This window comes from Astatotilapia calliptera, chromosome 14 (assembly GCF_964374335.1).
Source record: "Astatotilapia calliptera chromosome 14, fAstCal68.1, whole genome shotgun sequence".
NCBI lineage: Eukaryota > Metazoa > Chordata > Actinopteri > Cichliformes > Cichlidae > Astatotilapia > Astatotilapia calliptera.
In genome coordinates this window covers 8526716-8543511 of record NC_137435.1, presented here as the reverse complement: position 1 = coordinate 8543511, position 16796 = coordinate 8526716, and the positions used below count along the sequence as shown (strand labels likewise).

Sequence of the window (16796 nt, the reverse complement as noted above, 5' to 3'; positions counted from 1 at the left end):
CAGACATAAAAAGCAAGTTATCCACCAGCTAGAGAGTGCAAGACATATTCATTTACTGCAAACAAGCAAAGTGATATTCAGAGCAGTTCAGGAGACCTCTTTTACCTTTATGTCTGGCCAGATATCGTCCAAGGACTATTATCAAACACAAGGTGATGAAGACCACGACTGCAACAACTCCGCCGATTAAAGCGTGGTCAGGTCCATGCTGTCCTAAAGCATTAGGATCTGAAACACAACAGATAGAGAGAGGAGATGAGAAAAAGTGGAGGAATGATAACTTAACAACTGGAAGCTTCTACTGTCAATGCAGCTGTAGGTGTTTATTAAACAGCATTAAAGGTATTTTGCTGCAAATAACCTGAAAAAATCCAGATGTTGCTTTTACACTTGTGAACAAAGCACAAGAGTAGCAGATGAGCTTCTGTCAGATTTAGAACAACCTGAAACGACTGCTTTGAAGTACCTGAACAGTTGTTAAAAAAAGAAAAAAAGTAATCTTAGGAAATACCACAAATCTCTATACAATTAAAAAGCTTGGCATTATCCTCCTTTTTTCTGTCTTTCATGTTTCTGTTTTCCTAGCACTACTTTCATAATGCTCAGGACTAGGTTTTTAAATAAGCATTATTTAACACTGTGCATCCTCTGGGCAGAAAGCAGACAGAGGGTTTCCCAGGCAGGAGCATGCCTTTGTGCCGGTCCTGTGATAAACTGTGAGTGGCTGTGTCTTTACTGTGCACCTTGTGTGCTCTCATTATCTCAGGCTGATGAATGGTTATGGCTTGTGCTCGGTTTTCCAAAGTGACCCTGGGAAATGATTGCGGCGATGTTTCTACAAACCTTGTTATACTCTGCTGGTAACGAATGCAACCCTCATTTTTAAAATCCCAGCGTGCGGGACGTTCAAAAAAAAAAGAGGGATGAAGCTGTGCAACATGCAGTTTATTAAACTCCATGCAGAATAGACCACCACGATTGTTTCATCAACTCACAAGCAGGCACTGCAAACTCTGAATTTTCTTTTTTTTTTTTGATCTGAATTAACTGAATTTGGTTGCATGTTAATGGATAGAATGATCTGTACAGCACTGTCAGCAAGGAGCATAAGGAATCTTTTATATCACACTTGGCTGGTGCATTTTTAACAGAATTTGGTACTGATTGTGTAGATACAGTAGTTACTGCTCTGGAACAAACTAAAATAAAGCAGCATAAAAGATAAGATAGGATGTAAGTTGCTACATTCAACAACAAAAGGTCATTTCAAGAGCACACAGGGACAAGAGTAATTTCGTCGGTCATATTTTGCCTGATCTGATGTTCAGTTACATTAAGAGAGATAAGTTGTTTTAATCATGTTGCATTAATTAGACACAATCCCACTCAAAATGTCTTACAAAGAAAAATAACTAAATTCCTGCAAACAGAAATTCTGCACTTAGATCAAATCTACAAATAATGGTGAACAAATACTTTTCAAGAGCTCTGTGATCAGATATTTGAAAGATAATTTTTGACTTTGGTTTACTGTAACCACAGGATCATATACATAGATACTGTCACAAATACAATCTTCAGCAGAGGTCCTTTGAGAACCATCTATTTCAGTGGCAAAGACAAAGCAAAATAGAAACATATTGTGTGATGACTTATGCAGCCTGTGACATGGCTGGAGAGAAAACGACTGAGCGAGCATCCATGCATGGTGATGATTTGGCTCATGCTGGGTGAGGCCGTGATGTGTCTTGACCCAGAGCCAGATCCAGATCACACACTCTAAATCTGGCTTGAAATGATCATCTACTGGGATATTTACCTGTTGTAGGCCCTGGAAAGTCTTTGGCTGTTGCCATGGTTGAAGACAGTGACAGCAGTAAGGGAAGACGAGGGGAACAACACCGTGATAAAAAAGGTGACCACAAAGTTCAAAGGAAAACACAAAGAGATTTCCATGGTTCTGGTTTACTTGACAGTGTGCAGGTATGCACAGCTTGCTGTCACATGAGCCAAATACATGCCTAACTGGACTTGCTATAAATGTTGATTTAGAGAGCAGCACAAGAAAGTTGTATACGTATAGAGTTAGTGCGTAGTTTCTTAATTGGTCAAATACTATCTCACTAACCTCCACAAGTATTCAGATGGTTTGGGTATTTTAAGTTAACTGGTACCTGTTTAATAATTCGTCTACATTGGAGCATATTGCTCTTTTTTTCCTGCTTATACATTACAAATAAAATTCTACTACCCAGGACTCTTTATGGCAGGCATATGCAGAATATTTGAGAGACAAATATGTCAAAACCTGTGCCAAAAACCCAAACCATCTGAATGCATAGAGCAGTAGAGATACATGGAAAAACAAATTCTTTTGTACTGCGTGCCATTGTGTTAATACTGAGGGAACTTGAATCTGCTTTAAACGTTCAAACATCACCTAAATGTTTTAAATCATACACACACATTGTGTTTGTGTGTGTGTGGCTGTGTGATTAATATTCTGGTTACTATATAAGGCTCCTTATCCCTCCTTTTTTAGCACATGCTGTCATTACACATTCTTGCCAGTTTTAAGCTGTTCCACTGACCAAAAATTGCGTTTGCAAAGGTACTGCCAGGGGATAAATATGGAGCAAATATTTTACAAGGAAGAAAATATTAGTCAAAGTTAAAAACGATGTGTTTTTGCAGGAACATAATATAACCTTTGTTTGTTTACAAGAAAATTTAATCGGCACCTTTAATGCGAGTTATTACCAAAACAAAGCACAGCCTAAGTCTAAGTAATGTTTGCAGTTTCTCATCCAACAAACTTGTTTTTTCTTTTAATGCAGCCATGTTTTACCTGCAGACAGCTCTTGTGCTTCAGTATGTCAAAGTCATAATACACAAACACTGCAACAGTAATTCCATTAGGAGAGACAGAGTGAAATAGTGACATGAAGCATGTGGTTTTGCTGAACATTGTTATTAATTATCATTAAGATAATTGCATGTGTTCATTTTCAGCCCAAGAACAAAAGTATGAACACTGTCATGTTTCCTGTTTGGACTTTTATGTATGCAGTGGTTTACCAGCAGTAACTCCACAATCGGGTTTGTTATTTTTACAATATCTGCATAACATCAGCTATCAATAACAGAATTAATCACATGCAGTAACAAAAATGATCCATATGTAACAGCGTTGTTAGAAAAAAACAAACAAATAGAAAGTGAAAAGGATACTGAATTCATCAAATGAAACAATGTTACTTTCTAGCTCAAAGCCTGGTTTTGAGCTCATCAATCATCAGCCGTGTGTTCATTGTCACGTTTGTGAGTGCATGGAGCACGGGGGAGGCGGGGCCACGCAGCGGGTGCAAGTGAACGCAGCTGTGACTGCCTATGCTTAATGTGGCAATGTAGGCATTAGAAGACTGCAAGGATTGAGGCTAGAGAGGGAGGCACGAAGGCGATGACGTCTGCTAAGCAAAAATAGGAACAACTGGAAGCGAAAACAAACCACTCTGAGGAGCACAGGCGTCGGTGTGAGAAACTGACAGGACAGTCACACAGCCCCGGTGATTTACTGTGTGTGGCTGGTGCAGCTTAATTCATGACTTTACTTCACCTTAGTAAATACAAGCGAAAAGAAGAAGAAGAAGAAAACAATGAACTGACGTTAAAATACAAGGGCTGCACAATGAATCAAGCTCTGAATCAGTAAAGTCTTTCAGCAGTATCACCCCGTAAAAGATGAGTCACGCATGAAGGAGTCGAAGGACTTTTACATCTGTTAAAATTTCAAGCAACTGATGATTGGCTGGTAAATAGAGCACACACAGGAAAAGTGAAACTTACAATGTGTCATGCTTGTTGAGGTGAAAATGTACAATCAATCACAATGAAATGTGAGAGAAACAGGCATGAGTGAGTCTGCAGCTTCACAGATGTATGCAGACTCTATTTAATTAAACTAGTATCTGTTACTACCGCTCTGTCATCTAATACAGTGTTTCTTTTTCTTTATTTAATGCAGTATATTAAAGGATATAATTGCAGTCTGTGATATATTGCTTCAGACCGATGACATTTATGGCTTCTCATCTCTCTTGTCATTAGCAAATTAGGTTTAGAGGCTGAGACGATCCAAAGAGACCTGGTAAGTATCCAGCCAGACACATTGTAGCCCTGAAAAATGACTGTCATCATCAGTGGAAATGAGCCCGTCTCACACATCTTTTTACCTGCTCAACTCAATTTCTCAATCCTCCCTACCAGAACCTTTGTATTTAGTAAAAGATGGATGCTGAGGGTTATCGCATCTGTTATTTCCTAAGCCAGTATTACAAAAGCTAGAAACCCTCTGGGTATGTATAATTCTAAACACCTGGGTTAGTTCAACAAATTTCTCTTTTTTCTGGTTTGAAATAAATAAAAAAAACATCTTATGCGAGGAAGGAAACCTTAGATCAGCACATGGTGTCTAGATATGACAGGGTGATACAGTGATCTACACTAGGCTGGCATCACTGCCTACCCCTGTTCAATGAACATGCTGAAAGGGGAGAACAAGATAACAAAAGCTGAAAAGACCAATGTGTCATCCTTTTCTTTTCATATTTCCCAATGAAGAGCTTTCTTTTTCCCCAAAGCCTTTGCTTTTAAAAATCACACAGAAAAGCTGCCGTACATCCACTAACTGCTCGGGAGTTGAATAAGTCTGTGCTGCGATAAGTCGTTCACAAACAAACTACAATCTCCAGTGGCACTGTTTAGCTGGCAAAAGTGGAAACAAATAAATCCATGTTGAATTGCAATATTCTGCTCTTGTTTCTGCCTTTTTTATTTTTAGCCGTATTTGATAAATGTTACAAACATGCGCTGCAGAGGCCTTAACGAACCATTTTCTGGACCATGTCGTCTTTATTCTCTCAACCCCTTCACTGTCTCAGGATTAACTTATCTCTCCTCCAGGCTGTACTTGGAAGCTAAATTCTGCATCCTTAACACTTTTTTTCTGTTTCCTCACAGGAAGAGTCCAGAAGCTAAACCCACGCCGTGATAAGTAGTGAGGTAAACTGTGTTATCCTGCATAGTGCCAAGGCGAAATTTGAAAGTGGATTCTTGAGTACATGGAGTGGAAAACTGCATGACTACAGATCTCTGTGCTGCACGATATGTATTATTCTTATAAAGAAAATATATATTTGAACTGCAAATTGATGATATTTAAACAGACTTAACTTATCATTCTTATTATGCCACCTTTGTGTCAAATAATACCGTTTAGCTGTTGCAAGTCACAATCTACTCTCTTCTGCACCATCTTTTATTGCTAATTGGCAGAAATATAAAACCCCCATTTTTTCTTATATAATAATAAATATTTTATCTCATTTACTACAAACACATGTCTCACTTTAGAGCTGTCTCACAAACTAAAAAGCCAACATGCTGATGAGGATGTGCAGATTGTCATTTGAAGACGGTGTGTCATCTGCGAATGACAACTGATGATCCAGATGGAAGCAGAATGTAAAGTGTCGTGTTGACCTTATACATCAGTGTGTTTTCACATAATTAAATTTCCTTCTCTGTTGTGAGCTACCATCAGTTTTCTAATGAAATATACAGACATCTTAGCTGAGCAACTTTGGTGAGTCATTTTATTCATGGTTGTAGACTTAATGGCCATGTTAGAATACACTGAAATCATTGAACCCAATGGCTGTGTTGAATGTTAAAACTGTATATTTGCCAGCCATTATATCGCCAACATATGTTGCAGTAGTAATAGTAGTTAAAACGTGTGGTTAAAGTGTCTGAAATATTAAAACCAATTTAATCTAGATGGCATTCAAATTAATGCCAAACATTATTCAGGGAAATCTGATTTTTATTTATTTATTTATTTATTTATTTTTGATGAAAAAGATCTGAAACATGTTTACCCATTTATGCTTATCCAAATATCCATTCATTAAGTCTATCTGCTTATCGTTCAAAGAGATGTGTGGGTGTGGAGACCTTGATAGCTGAAATTCATAAATTATTAATCAATGACTGTTAAATGATTGAAGTGAAGTTACCTTCCCATAAACTCCTTACCTAAAGTGTCTCCACTTTGAACAACTGATTATCTGATATTGCAAAGATGATCAATTTATTGATTTCCCTGTATTGAAAAATCGTTCATATTTAAAACAGGTTGTTTTCAACAGTTACAGTTACCAGTTGACTCTCGCTTTTTTGACATGGACTGGGTTTGTATTTTTGTGATGAACACCATCTGCCTTTGAGTTTGAACACAACTGCCTGCAAAGCTTTGTAAGCAGCAACAAAGGGAAATGATAAAGCATAACAAAAAAAGCCCTTACTGAAGTACCCACCATATACAAACAGTATGTATTCAGCACTACTGGACCCCAGATGGTTGCTGGCCTCACACCGGTATGTGCCATTGTCTGTCTTGTTTAGCGTAGTGATGGTAAGTTCCCTTCCCTCCACAATCATACGCTCAATGTCTGGCAGCTCTCCTCCATCTTTAGACCACTCCACTGGCTCAGGTCTGGGAAAGAATTTGAGAAAATGTATTTAACTGCAACTGAATAAACTGCTGTGATAAAAAAAAAAAACAATAACAAACCATAATGAATTTGATTTCACTTCAATTCATTTTCACAAGTCATCTCAAGGCACAAAACAAATTACATTTAGGTGCAATTTGCACTATTTGTGCTGATATGAAATTGAAGTTGTAAATGCTTTTCAACTTACATTGGGTTGCCTATGGAAACACACTCCAGTTTGAAGTATTGGCCTTCCTGTGGGATGATGAGTGAATGTGTGATCTCCAGATGGGGAGCATCTGCAAAGAGGAGACAAAAAAAGAAACACAAAAAAGTGGTTCTAACACAAAATGCAACAGTAGTTAGCTCTGTGCCTACTGAGCAGCTCTTAGCTATAGCCCATATCACTATTCTGTTTAGGCACTAATCCCTTACCTGCAAGATAATCCCATATTAATCCAGAACAAATGCAAGACTAAACCTGGACACATAACTGTAATCTCAATCCATGTATTTTGCTAATCTAAGCAATGCTAATCTACCCAGTTTTACAGGCTATGACCCCACTCACAGTGGACCTCCAGGACCTCGGTTGTCATGTAGGGTTTGGACAAAGACACATGCTCCACACTGCAGGTGTAGGCAACGCCGTCATCCCGCTTGTCCACCTGGAACTGAAGGCTACTCCTCACTGTGAATGACTTTCCTGTAGCGTTCACCTCCTTAGTGCCTGTGGGGAATCAGAATATGCACCAGGGTGAAATGTACTTGTGAATTATTTATAGTTTTGGGGAGCAGTTCTAGCTTTTGAGCAAGACTTTTACAGGAAAATTATTTTGGAGAAAGAAGAAGAGCAAAACAAAAATCATCTTGTAAATCTGAAAAACTGTGAAAAAAAAAGAAAGAAATTTATTTCAAGATGTTGCTCTTCTGACATAGACAGCTGCAGTGTTGTTGTTGTTGTTTTTCTCTGCATCTCCTTTGAGGGAAAGAATCCTTAGCCTTTGAAAGTCAAGTCAAAGTAGAGTGAATAGTGAAGGGAGAGCAATATGAGAGTTGACTCGGTTGGTTGGGTGTGTTTGCTCCTCTAGGACCATCTCTCAGACATCCCAGCCAACACAAACAGGCATGCTCCCCCCTTCAGTAGTATGTGATAGATTTCCATAGTTTTAGTGACACTTCTTCTTTCTTTCTTTCTTTTTTGTCTTTTGTCATACCAAAACATTCGCCTTCAACTTATCTCAATTTGTTTTCATTTTTCCCCTGCCCTGTGATGTTGTCCTCATTAAGCTATGCCTTTTAACTTGTAATTGAAAGCCTTTCATTGCCGTTTGTGGCTACTCTCTTGTCAGCACTTAGTGTGGCACCTAGAATCTGCTGTACAAGGCTATTGGATCTAAACAAGACATTAGTTGACAATGGCCTCAGAAGGACTTTTCTTTGGAGATGCTCCCCCACTCACCCCTACCTCCTTGCATCCTCCTCACATTACATACTTCCAACCATCTCCCCCTGGACTGCCTGCCATCCACAGCAAACCAGAGTCAATCAATACATATGTGTGTGCTCACTCAGCTCCTTCAGAAACACACACCTACACACTGATATTGGTCTATTAAACACTAAAAGCTCCTTTCAGTGAAACCCAGATTACCCGTAGCATCATCATTTTGGGTTAATCTATTCTGTTTGTGCCACACTACTCCATTTTTCATGAAATGGTCTGACAAAATCCTAATGTACTGCAGAGTAGCCTACAAATGTTAAAAAGTCAAACTTCAAAACTGAAATTAATAACGCTAAGAATAAGAATGCAAAGCACAGAGCAACAGAGTGTATCATAAATGTCAAGATTTTGAAAAAAAAAATAAATCCAAGCATCACATAGGATTTGAGCAAAGAGGAAAGTCGGAGGCCTTACATTTGAGAGTCAGATGCCTTGGATTTTGCCCTGGAGTACAGGAGGGGAAAGGGAAGCGCCTCTGTGGCATTAAGCGCAAATCTCTCCAGCTTTTTCTCTCATTCGTCAAGTCGCCTACAGCATCAGGGTTGCAACAGAGGAACTGTCAGTCTCTTTTAAGGCGGCTGCTAGCATTGCCAGAGAACACGCTAAGGTAGCTTTCGTAAGAATGGGAATGTGCCCAATTGTGCTTGCTTTGAACAAGTACCCCAAGAGGCCAGTAAAGCTGTATTCAGGCAACTGGAGGCACTCCTGTAAGCACCACCTCAGTGTCTGTTTTAACAAGAAAGTGTGTCGGTGACAGGATTCTGGTGTTTTTCTCTGACCTTAACTGATTTGCTGAGGTATATCTTGGAAAATTAAAGGCAGATGAACCTTGAACTTGGACTGATTTTGTCTTTTACTCTGTGACTACTTTTCTCTATTTAATTGCTAATGAAGTAATTTATAGTACTAACTCAAATTCAGCTTTTTTGGGGGGCTTTTGGAGTCATCATTTTATTTTGGTGTTTTCCTTTCTTCATTCTCATTCATTCTCCAAAATACTTCTTTCACTTCACTGTCACAGCTGTAATAGAGGCCTGAGATGACCAGGTATTCTTGTCTCTCCAGCAACTCCCTCCAGTTCCTTCGGAGGGAGCTAGTGAGTCTCAGGCTAGCTGGGAGTTCTAATCCCTTCTGCACGTCTCACATTGTCCTTGGGGCCTCCACCCAAGTGGCTATTCCCGATCCAAGTACTTTCTTGGATCCGAGCCTTGTTGTAGCAGAAAGGCTTGTGTGGTCTAGTGATCCTCAGTAGTGGGTTGTTGGGAAATGTTCTTGGTGGTGTCTCCCATGACACACAGGCCTGGGGCCAATATATAGACTTAGACAAACTTTAGTAAACCTTTAAATAAAGGAAGAATTTAAACTTTGACCTTGCCTAGAACAGATAAACTGTGACATTCCTCCAGAGCCAAATGCTTGCTACCTGAGTTACCCATTTTGCTCAAGCTTAGGATAGCAGTAAATAAGCCCCAACAATGGAAATGTAGAGAAGCCATGTGTGCCCACCAACCAGAAGTAACATGTCCTTTTTTTCGTATACATTATATTCATTGACACTACACAGTTTAATACCCACTGATTGATTACGTGTTTGTAATGTAATTTCACCTTACAAACTCTGTGTGGAGTTTGGATGTTCTCCCTGTGCCTGTGTTGATTCCGTTATCATGCTCTGGCTTCCTCTTGCAGTCCAAAGACAAGCATGTTAGGTCAACTGGTGATTCTAAATTGGAGTAGGTGTGCGTTGGTGTCACTGAACTTCCTGTCTTAGGTGTAGTCTACACAAGTAGTGCTCCATGACAGCTGAGTCTGTTCTGTACTGGATTATCTCGGTGTAAATAAGTGTATAATGTGGCTGCACTACTGGATCAAAGATCAATCAACAATTGGCCAAACATGAGCATTCATCCATCCATCTGTACATCTAACCAAATTCAAATTCAAATTCAAATTTTATTTGTCACACACACACAACCATACACAGTATGACATGGGGGTGAAATGCTTGTAGCTGTACAATGCCCGACCATTAAATGACAGAAGAAAAGTTTTACAATATTTACAATTTACTACAAAAATTTACAAATTAACTTAGGAATTTACAGTAAAGAATGTGCAAATAGCAGAAGAGATTATAAAGATAAGGATTATAAATTATAGGAATTATAGGATTATAGGAAATGTGTGGTGGTGCGTGTGGTGACGTGTGTGAGAGTCCAGTCTTATAGTGACGTGTTTGGGAGAGTCCAGTCCTACACCTGGTTCAGGGCCCGAATAGCCTGGGGGAAGAAGCTCCTCCTCATTCTCTCTGTTTTGGCCTTAAGGGAGCGGAAGCGCTTCCCAGACCTCAACAGTGAGAAGAGTCCATTGTTGGGATGGGAGAGGTCCATCATAATCTTCCTAGCTTTGGACTTGCACCGCTTGGTGTAGATGGACAGCAGGTCAGGGAGCTCTGATTGAATGATGCGTTCTGCCGAGCGCACCACCCTTTGCAGATCTCGTCTGTCCTGCTTGGTGCTGTTCCCAAACCAGGTGCAGATGTTTGACATCAGGACGCTCTCGATGGTGCAGGAGTAGAAGTTCTTGAGCACCTTCAGTGGCAGATGGAAGTCTCTAAGTCTTCTGAGGAAGAAGAGACGCTGACGGGCTTTCTTAACCAGGGTGTTGATGTGACAGGACCATGACAGGTCCTGAGTGATGTGGACACCCAGGTATCGGAAACTGTCCACTCTCTCCACTGGCGTGCCACTGATGATGAGGGGTTTGTAATTCCTCGCCTGCTTTGTAGTGAAGTCCACGATCAGCTCCTTAGTCTTGCTGACGTTTAGGAGGAGGTTATTCTCCTGGCACCAGGTCTCCAGGTTCCTAATCTCCTCCAGGTAGGCCGTCTCGATGTTGTCGGAGATCAGGCCCACAACAGCAGTGTCGTCAGCAAACTTGACAATGGAGGTGGTGTCGGATGTGGCTACACAGTCATAAGTGTACAGTGAGTACAGCAGGGGGCTTAAAACACAGCCCTGAGGCACTCCAGTGCTGAGTGAGATGGAGGGGGAGACTTGTTTTCCTACCCTCACTGATTGGGGTCTGTCTGTGAGGAAGTTGAGGATCCACTGACACAGTGATGAGCTGAGTCCTAGATCCGTCAACTTGGTGAAAAGCTTAGAGGGAATTATTGTGTTGAATGCTGAACTGTAGTCCACGAACAGCATCCTAACATAATTCCCTCTGCCAGTGTCCAGGTGACTCAGGAATGTGTGGAGCAGGTGAGATATGGCATCGTCTGTGGAACGATTAGTCCGGTAAGCAAACTGAAGTGAGTCGATGGTGGGAGGAAGTGAAGAAGTGATGTGATCTCTCATCAGTCTTTCAAAACACTTCATCACAATTGAAGTCAGTGCTACTGGACGGTAGTCATTGTGGCAAGCGGGCTGTTGTTTCTTTGGAACAGGAACAATAATGGACCGTTTGAAGCACGTGGGAACCACAGCTTGGGCCAGGGAGAGGTTGAAGATCTCCGTGAACACCGGTGCTAGTTGATCAGCGCAGGCTCTAAGGACCCGGCCAGGGATTGCATCTGGTCCTGCTGCCTTCCTGGTGTTCACCCTCCTGAAGGTGTTCCTCACGGCATGCTCTGTGATGACGAATGCATTTTCTTCACTGGTGCACTCCGAGCGCGCACAGCCGTTTGTTGTTTTAATTGCTGCGGCGTCGAAGCGAGCATAAAACGTGTTCAGCTCATCAGCCAGTGAAGCATCGGCATTCATCATTGAAGATGATGAATGCTGAGTTAGGGTGAAATTAAGTTATAAAATTTATAGTTAAAATGCACAAATAACAAATACTGGCCACAAATCAGTCTGTAGTGATTGTTGGTTTTACTTTTAATACTTTTACTAATTACATTCCTTTTACAGATTATTTTGTCACACTGTGTGCAAGACATGCGCTAAAAATATTATTAGGTAGTTTATATATTGATGCATTCAGCTATTTAGTGAATAGCACAGAACATATAGACAGAATATAGGTAGTCTTACAAGAGGAGGAGTGAGACAGTAGCTGGAAATTGGCTGGGAAGGGCACTGCAGCCGGCTGACAGCCAGTGATCCTCTAGCTCAGAGTGTAAATTCTGAGTGACTGGGAATGTGAGGGTGTTATGCTGTATTTTGGTTCCACCACACAACTGGGATAATTAGCTAAGGAGCTCTGTCTTTAAATGAGATTTTAATCTAATCTAATATCATAAGTGATTAAAAATGTAAAAACACCAATTAATATTAAAATTGGGGCAAAAAAAATGTAGCCTGTTCTCAAGTCATCTCTCTTTAGATGGGTAGGTATACGTACTATATCCTTTTACATTCTGACGAGCAGAGATGGGCAGCAACACATTACAAGTAATCTGATTACTTTTTCGAGTAATGAGTAATGTAAGGGATTACTACTTCAAAAAGTAATTAGATTACTGTTACTTTCCCGTAAGCACACTGCATTACTGCGTTACTAAACCGTTGTGATTTTGTTTGTGAGAGAGTCTCATGACAGTGACGTAAGCACATGTGACGTTAAAAAGTAAACTTCAAATCTGAGCAAGCACCTAGCAAGCCGCCACGGGAATGTGAAATTCACAGAGAAACCCCTGGAATTCTCCACTGACATGACCGCTGCAAACCTCCATCGGCCCCACTCCTGCTAAACAGGTGAAAATAGCTTTAAGAGCGACAGGATTTTATTTGTTTTTTGCTGTGTTTTACTTGGGTCTATTTGAAAGAGTGATTGTGAACACAAAACATTATTTTATTTTATATGCTGGAATATGCAGAAAATAGGTTTAAATGTTAAAGAATTTCTTCAAGTCAAAGACTGTTGCATATAATTATATTTTTGCTTAATGCAATGTGCATAAAATTAAAAGAGGCTTTTCATTCGATTCAATTTTATATGATGGATTATCCATAAAAAATAGAATTGGGCTGAAAGGTCTATTGCTTTATTACGTATTCAGGCTGTATATCATGTTTTTGAAAAGTAACTAAGTAATTAATTACTTTTGAAAATAAGTAATCAGTAAAGTAAGAGGACTAATCTTTTGGAGAAGCAATCAGTAATTAGTAATTAACTTGACCAACACTGGTAATGAGTAAAAAAGCAGTCAGGTCTAATGTTGGACTTAAGGAAAAGCACTGAAAATAACTCTAAACACTTTTCTTAAAACGTATCTTACTTTAGGCAGTGAGACACTGGCTATATAGGAAACATATTTCAGTATATGAAGCGACACACAGCCTTGATGGCCACAGGTATTAAAAAAATGGTAACTGCTTCCTTGTCAGAGCTCTTGTGAGATAATTGTGAGAGGAATGGGGAAAGTAGAGGAAAGGGGACAAAATGAATAAATAAATGACTAAAGGTGAAACTGGTATGATAGATATACATTTCACTGTGTACTACTGGGATGTCAGCTTTTGTCAGTAAGACGATAGCACAATTATACAAATATATCCCTGATACCACAAGAAGGCTAGAAATTGCAATCCCTGCTCTTTCCTACAGTAACCGCTGCTGCAGACACTGTTTATATACTAAGAAAGGTATATGGATAAGAAATGAGTAAAACTTGCTCAACAAGAAGTGAGCACTAATAGAGGACAGAAATGTATTGTCGAACTGTACTGTAGGATAGCTGGACAATTTAAGTGTCTAATATGCCAAATAGAAAATTTCAATTTATCTCAAACCGCTGTGGAAAAAGGATAACTTTATGTATGCAAAGAGAGTAACAGTGGGTGGGGTTTTTTCTCAATAGATTACAATTTGAAGTCTAGCTGTCATTCAGCGACACAAGTAACTTGTATGACTCTATACTCTGTAAACAAATTATTTGACACTGGATGACAGTTGCATTTTGAGGTTTGTAATGCTGTGTGCCTCTAATATAAATTGTCGAAAAACAAATCATCAGAGCATGAAATAAATATGACATGTTTTTGCTATTACACCTTCTGTCGTCTTAGAGCTTTGTAGACTGGTCCCCCAGTGGGGATAGATTTGACTGACAGCAGACACTGGCGGCAATGATCTTCCACAGAAGAACCAATGGCAAAACATGCTGCTCCCACAACATACTCGCTAAAGAAAGCTTTAAAGCCACACCTACAAAAGACTTGGATCCAGAGCACTGATTGACATTCCCTGTCTTTGACACTTTGACATGGAAATGAAGTTTTTAAGTCAAGCCCTCCAGTCTCTGCTATGTTCTTTTTTTTTCTTTGACTTGGAGATGCAACGCTCCTGATGTGTTTGCCCAAGCGACTTAATAAAATCCACTGTATGCCAGTAAAACTAATAAAAGCACATTTGTATACAACATACCAGTTTGGGGCAGACTGGGGGCACAGGATCTTTTTTAGAGACGCGCAATTTCTACATATTTAAATGCCATTTTCTATATCACATATAAATAATGGGATTTTTTTCATTTTATCTTCACTTTATGCTTGCTTGTGAAACCCCGGTGAACAATAAGGTATTAAATTTTTATATCACAGCAAAAGGTATTATCCTGATATTTGCATGCATCACTCTTTGAACTCTGCTCGATTGCATTTTTATACTCGGCTTATGTGCACATGTCCATATATCCTAAGATTATATGCTTTAAGGCTTTAAGGATTTAATTGCATTCTAAAACATAAAGCACAAAAATATCATCTCATCTCTCACTGCATCTTGAGACGGACAGCAAGTCTGGTTGTGATGCTGTGTGCCAGCTCTCCACTAGCCTTTCAGGAATCTACGTGCATGTCATTTCAACAAGAAAACTTCATATCCCAGCCCCTCTCCCATCAATCATCATGCCATGTTGGCCAGACACAGACAGAACCACCAAGAAAAAGCTCTCTGGTGCAAATCTTCAATAAAGAGCAACTGTCACACTGAGCCTCCACAGCAGGCTCCATTACATTAAAGAGCTCCAAACAGCATATCTCAGCCATCAAATTGAGGAAAAACATTCCACTCCTATTTCTTAATGTTTTTGTCTTCCCTGTGCTTCTTAAAACCAGAAATAAGAAGGTGATAAAAGCTATACAACATAAAGTGCAGAGTTTCAAAGAGTTTGGAAAGCAGTGTACAAGAAAGTGAAAGCTTGTATGATTCTGTGGAACCACTGAAAACTAAACTGCTGGTTTATTGTAATCACTGCACATCATGGTTTACCATCTGATATTGCACTGTTTCAGTGGGGTAGTTGGATTAAATTAGGTATCTGCTCTTTCCAGGTTTGTATTGTTACACATTCTTGTGCCCTTCTTTACTGATTTTCCTTGCCAATCAATTAGCAAAAGACTGAAAAAGCTGAAATGCAATAGATCAATTCAGTCAATTATAACTTCTTTGTCTTAAAATCAAAATATACAGTAATTGTACAGTTTATGGAGGAGTCACTCAATCAAAAGAAGAAATTTAAAAGCTTGTGAAAATATGTTAGATATACTGTATAAAATATTCAGCAAAACACAAACATATGGGTTTCTAAAATGTTCTTTTTCTGTTTTATTTCATAGGAAACGGCATTTTCGGGAATTTTGTTTACTGAAGCCCAAGAAGAAACGTTAGATTTGACATTTTTATATTTTTTAAGAACTGTTGTATTGGATGCTGTTGCTTTTTATGAATCGACTGACTGAATGCATCTTTAATTTCATTTGTATGACAATGAACACTGAATGCAGAGATTTTTTTTATTTACAGTTAACTTTTAATTAGAATCAATAAAAGTTAGCTAGTGAACAGCTTCCAAGTACAATAGCATTGCTGATAATGCACCATGCAACTCACAGAACTATTGCAATACAGCCACGGGAAAAATGCATGAATATTTTAGCATAAAGAAATATAGCACCGGAGTGAGTTGACGGTAAGGACACCTACTAACAGATAGAAATGGACAGAGAGTACAATGAGAATACAATGGCTTCTTAAATCCACTCCACACACTTACCTTGGACCTCCTTGTCATTTCGGAACCATCGGATGGTAGCAGCTGGTTTGCTGCCTGATGTGGTGCACGTGAGAGTGACTACGTCCCCCTCCATTGCTGGCTTGGTAAAGCCTGTGATCTCTGGTCGTCCTGGCACTCCTGCAGTGCACAGAAATGTAAATCTACAATCTAACAACTAAAAAAATACTGTATGCACATTGAGTAATATCTCAGTGGGAATTCTAGGTGGATTTCTTCTAACAGCAACAAAAATAATTTATTTCAGATATCAATCTTTCTTTACAAGATAGTTTAACTTTATTATTACTATTTTTCATCTAGCAGACAATGTTACAGTCATGCAGTTTTTTAATGTCAGAACCTAAAAGCATGTGCAGGTGTTTATTTTCTGAGAAGTAATTCACCTATGGAGACTTCACCAAAATGCACATGCTCACCCAGAACAGTGAGAAAGGCCTTGGTGGTCCTGACAGGCATCGTGAAGAGCGAGCAAGTGTACAGTCCCTCGTCTGACAGGCTGACGTCATTGATTCGGATGGTGAGCTCCTGCGATGAGGCTCGAACTAGTTCAATTCTGTGATCCCTCAGAGCTATGCAAGAAAGGAGGACACAAAGAGTCATAGAGGGCAGAGGAAAGAAGACGTACAGTTAACTAATGAGCAAATGCGCACTGAATTTCAGTGAGGGCAGCAAACGTGTAGAGGTACTACGAAATTCAGATGACCTTTAC

The 16796-nt window shown here is 39.6% G+C and overlaps 1 protein-coding gene across 5 annotated transcripts in view; it reads right to left on the bottom strand.

Annotated features, from left to right (window-relative positions):
* The window catches only part of cadm2b (cell adhesion molecule 2b), a 154289-nt gene that overhangs the window by 1906 nt on the left and 135587 nt on the right, over nucleotides 1-16796 (bottom strand). For 2 of the 5 annotated variants that reach the window (XM_026191246.2, XM_026191244.2), the window contains 7 exons: nucleotides 16471-16656; nucleotides 16067-16204; nucleotides 7129-7287; nucleotides 6766-6856; nucleotides 6378-6556; nucleotides 1820-1846; nucleotides 106-228 (listed from right to left, as the gene is read on the bottom strand). In XM_026191246.2, coding sequence (XP_026047031.2) covers nucleotides 106-228; nucleotides 1820-1846; nucleotides 6378-6556; nucleotides 6766-6856; nucleotides 7129-7287; nucleotides 16067-16204; nucleotides 16471-16656 — 903 coding nt within the window. The remainder of the gene's footprint in view (nucleotides 1-105; nucleotides 229-1819; nucleotides 1847-6377; nucleotides 6557-6765; nucleotides 6857-7128; nucleotides 7288-16066; nucleotides 16205-16470; nucleotides 16657-16796) is intronic. The other 3 variants (XM_026191247.2, XM_026191245.2, XM_026191248.2) reach the window with 3 other exon arrangements.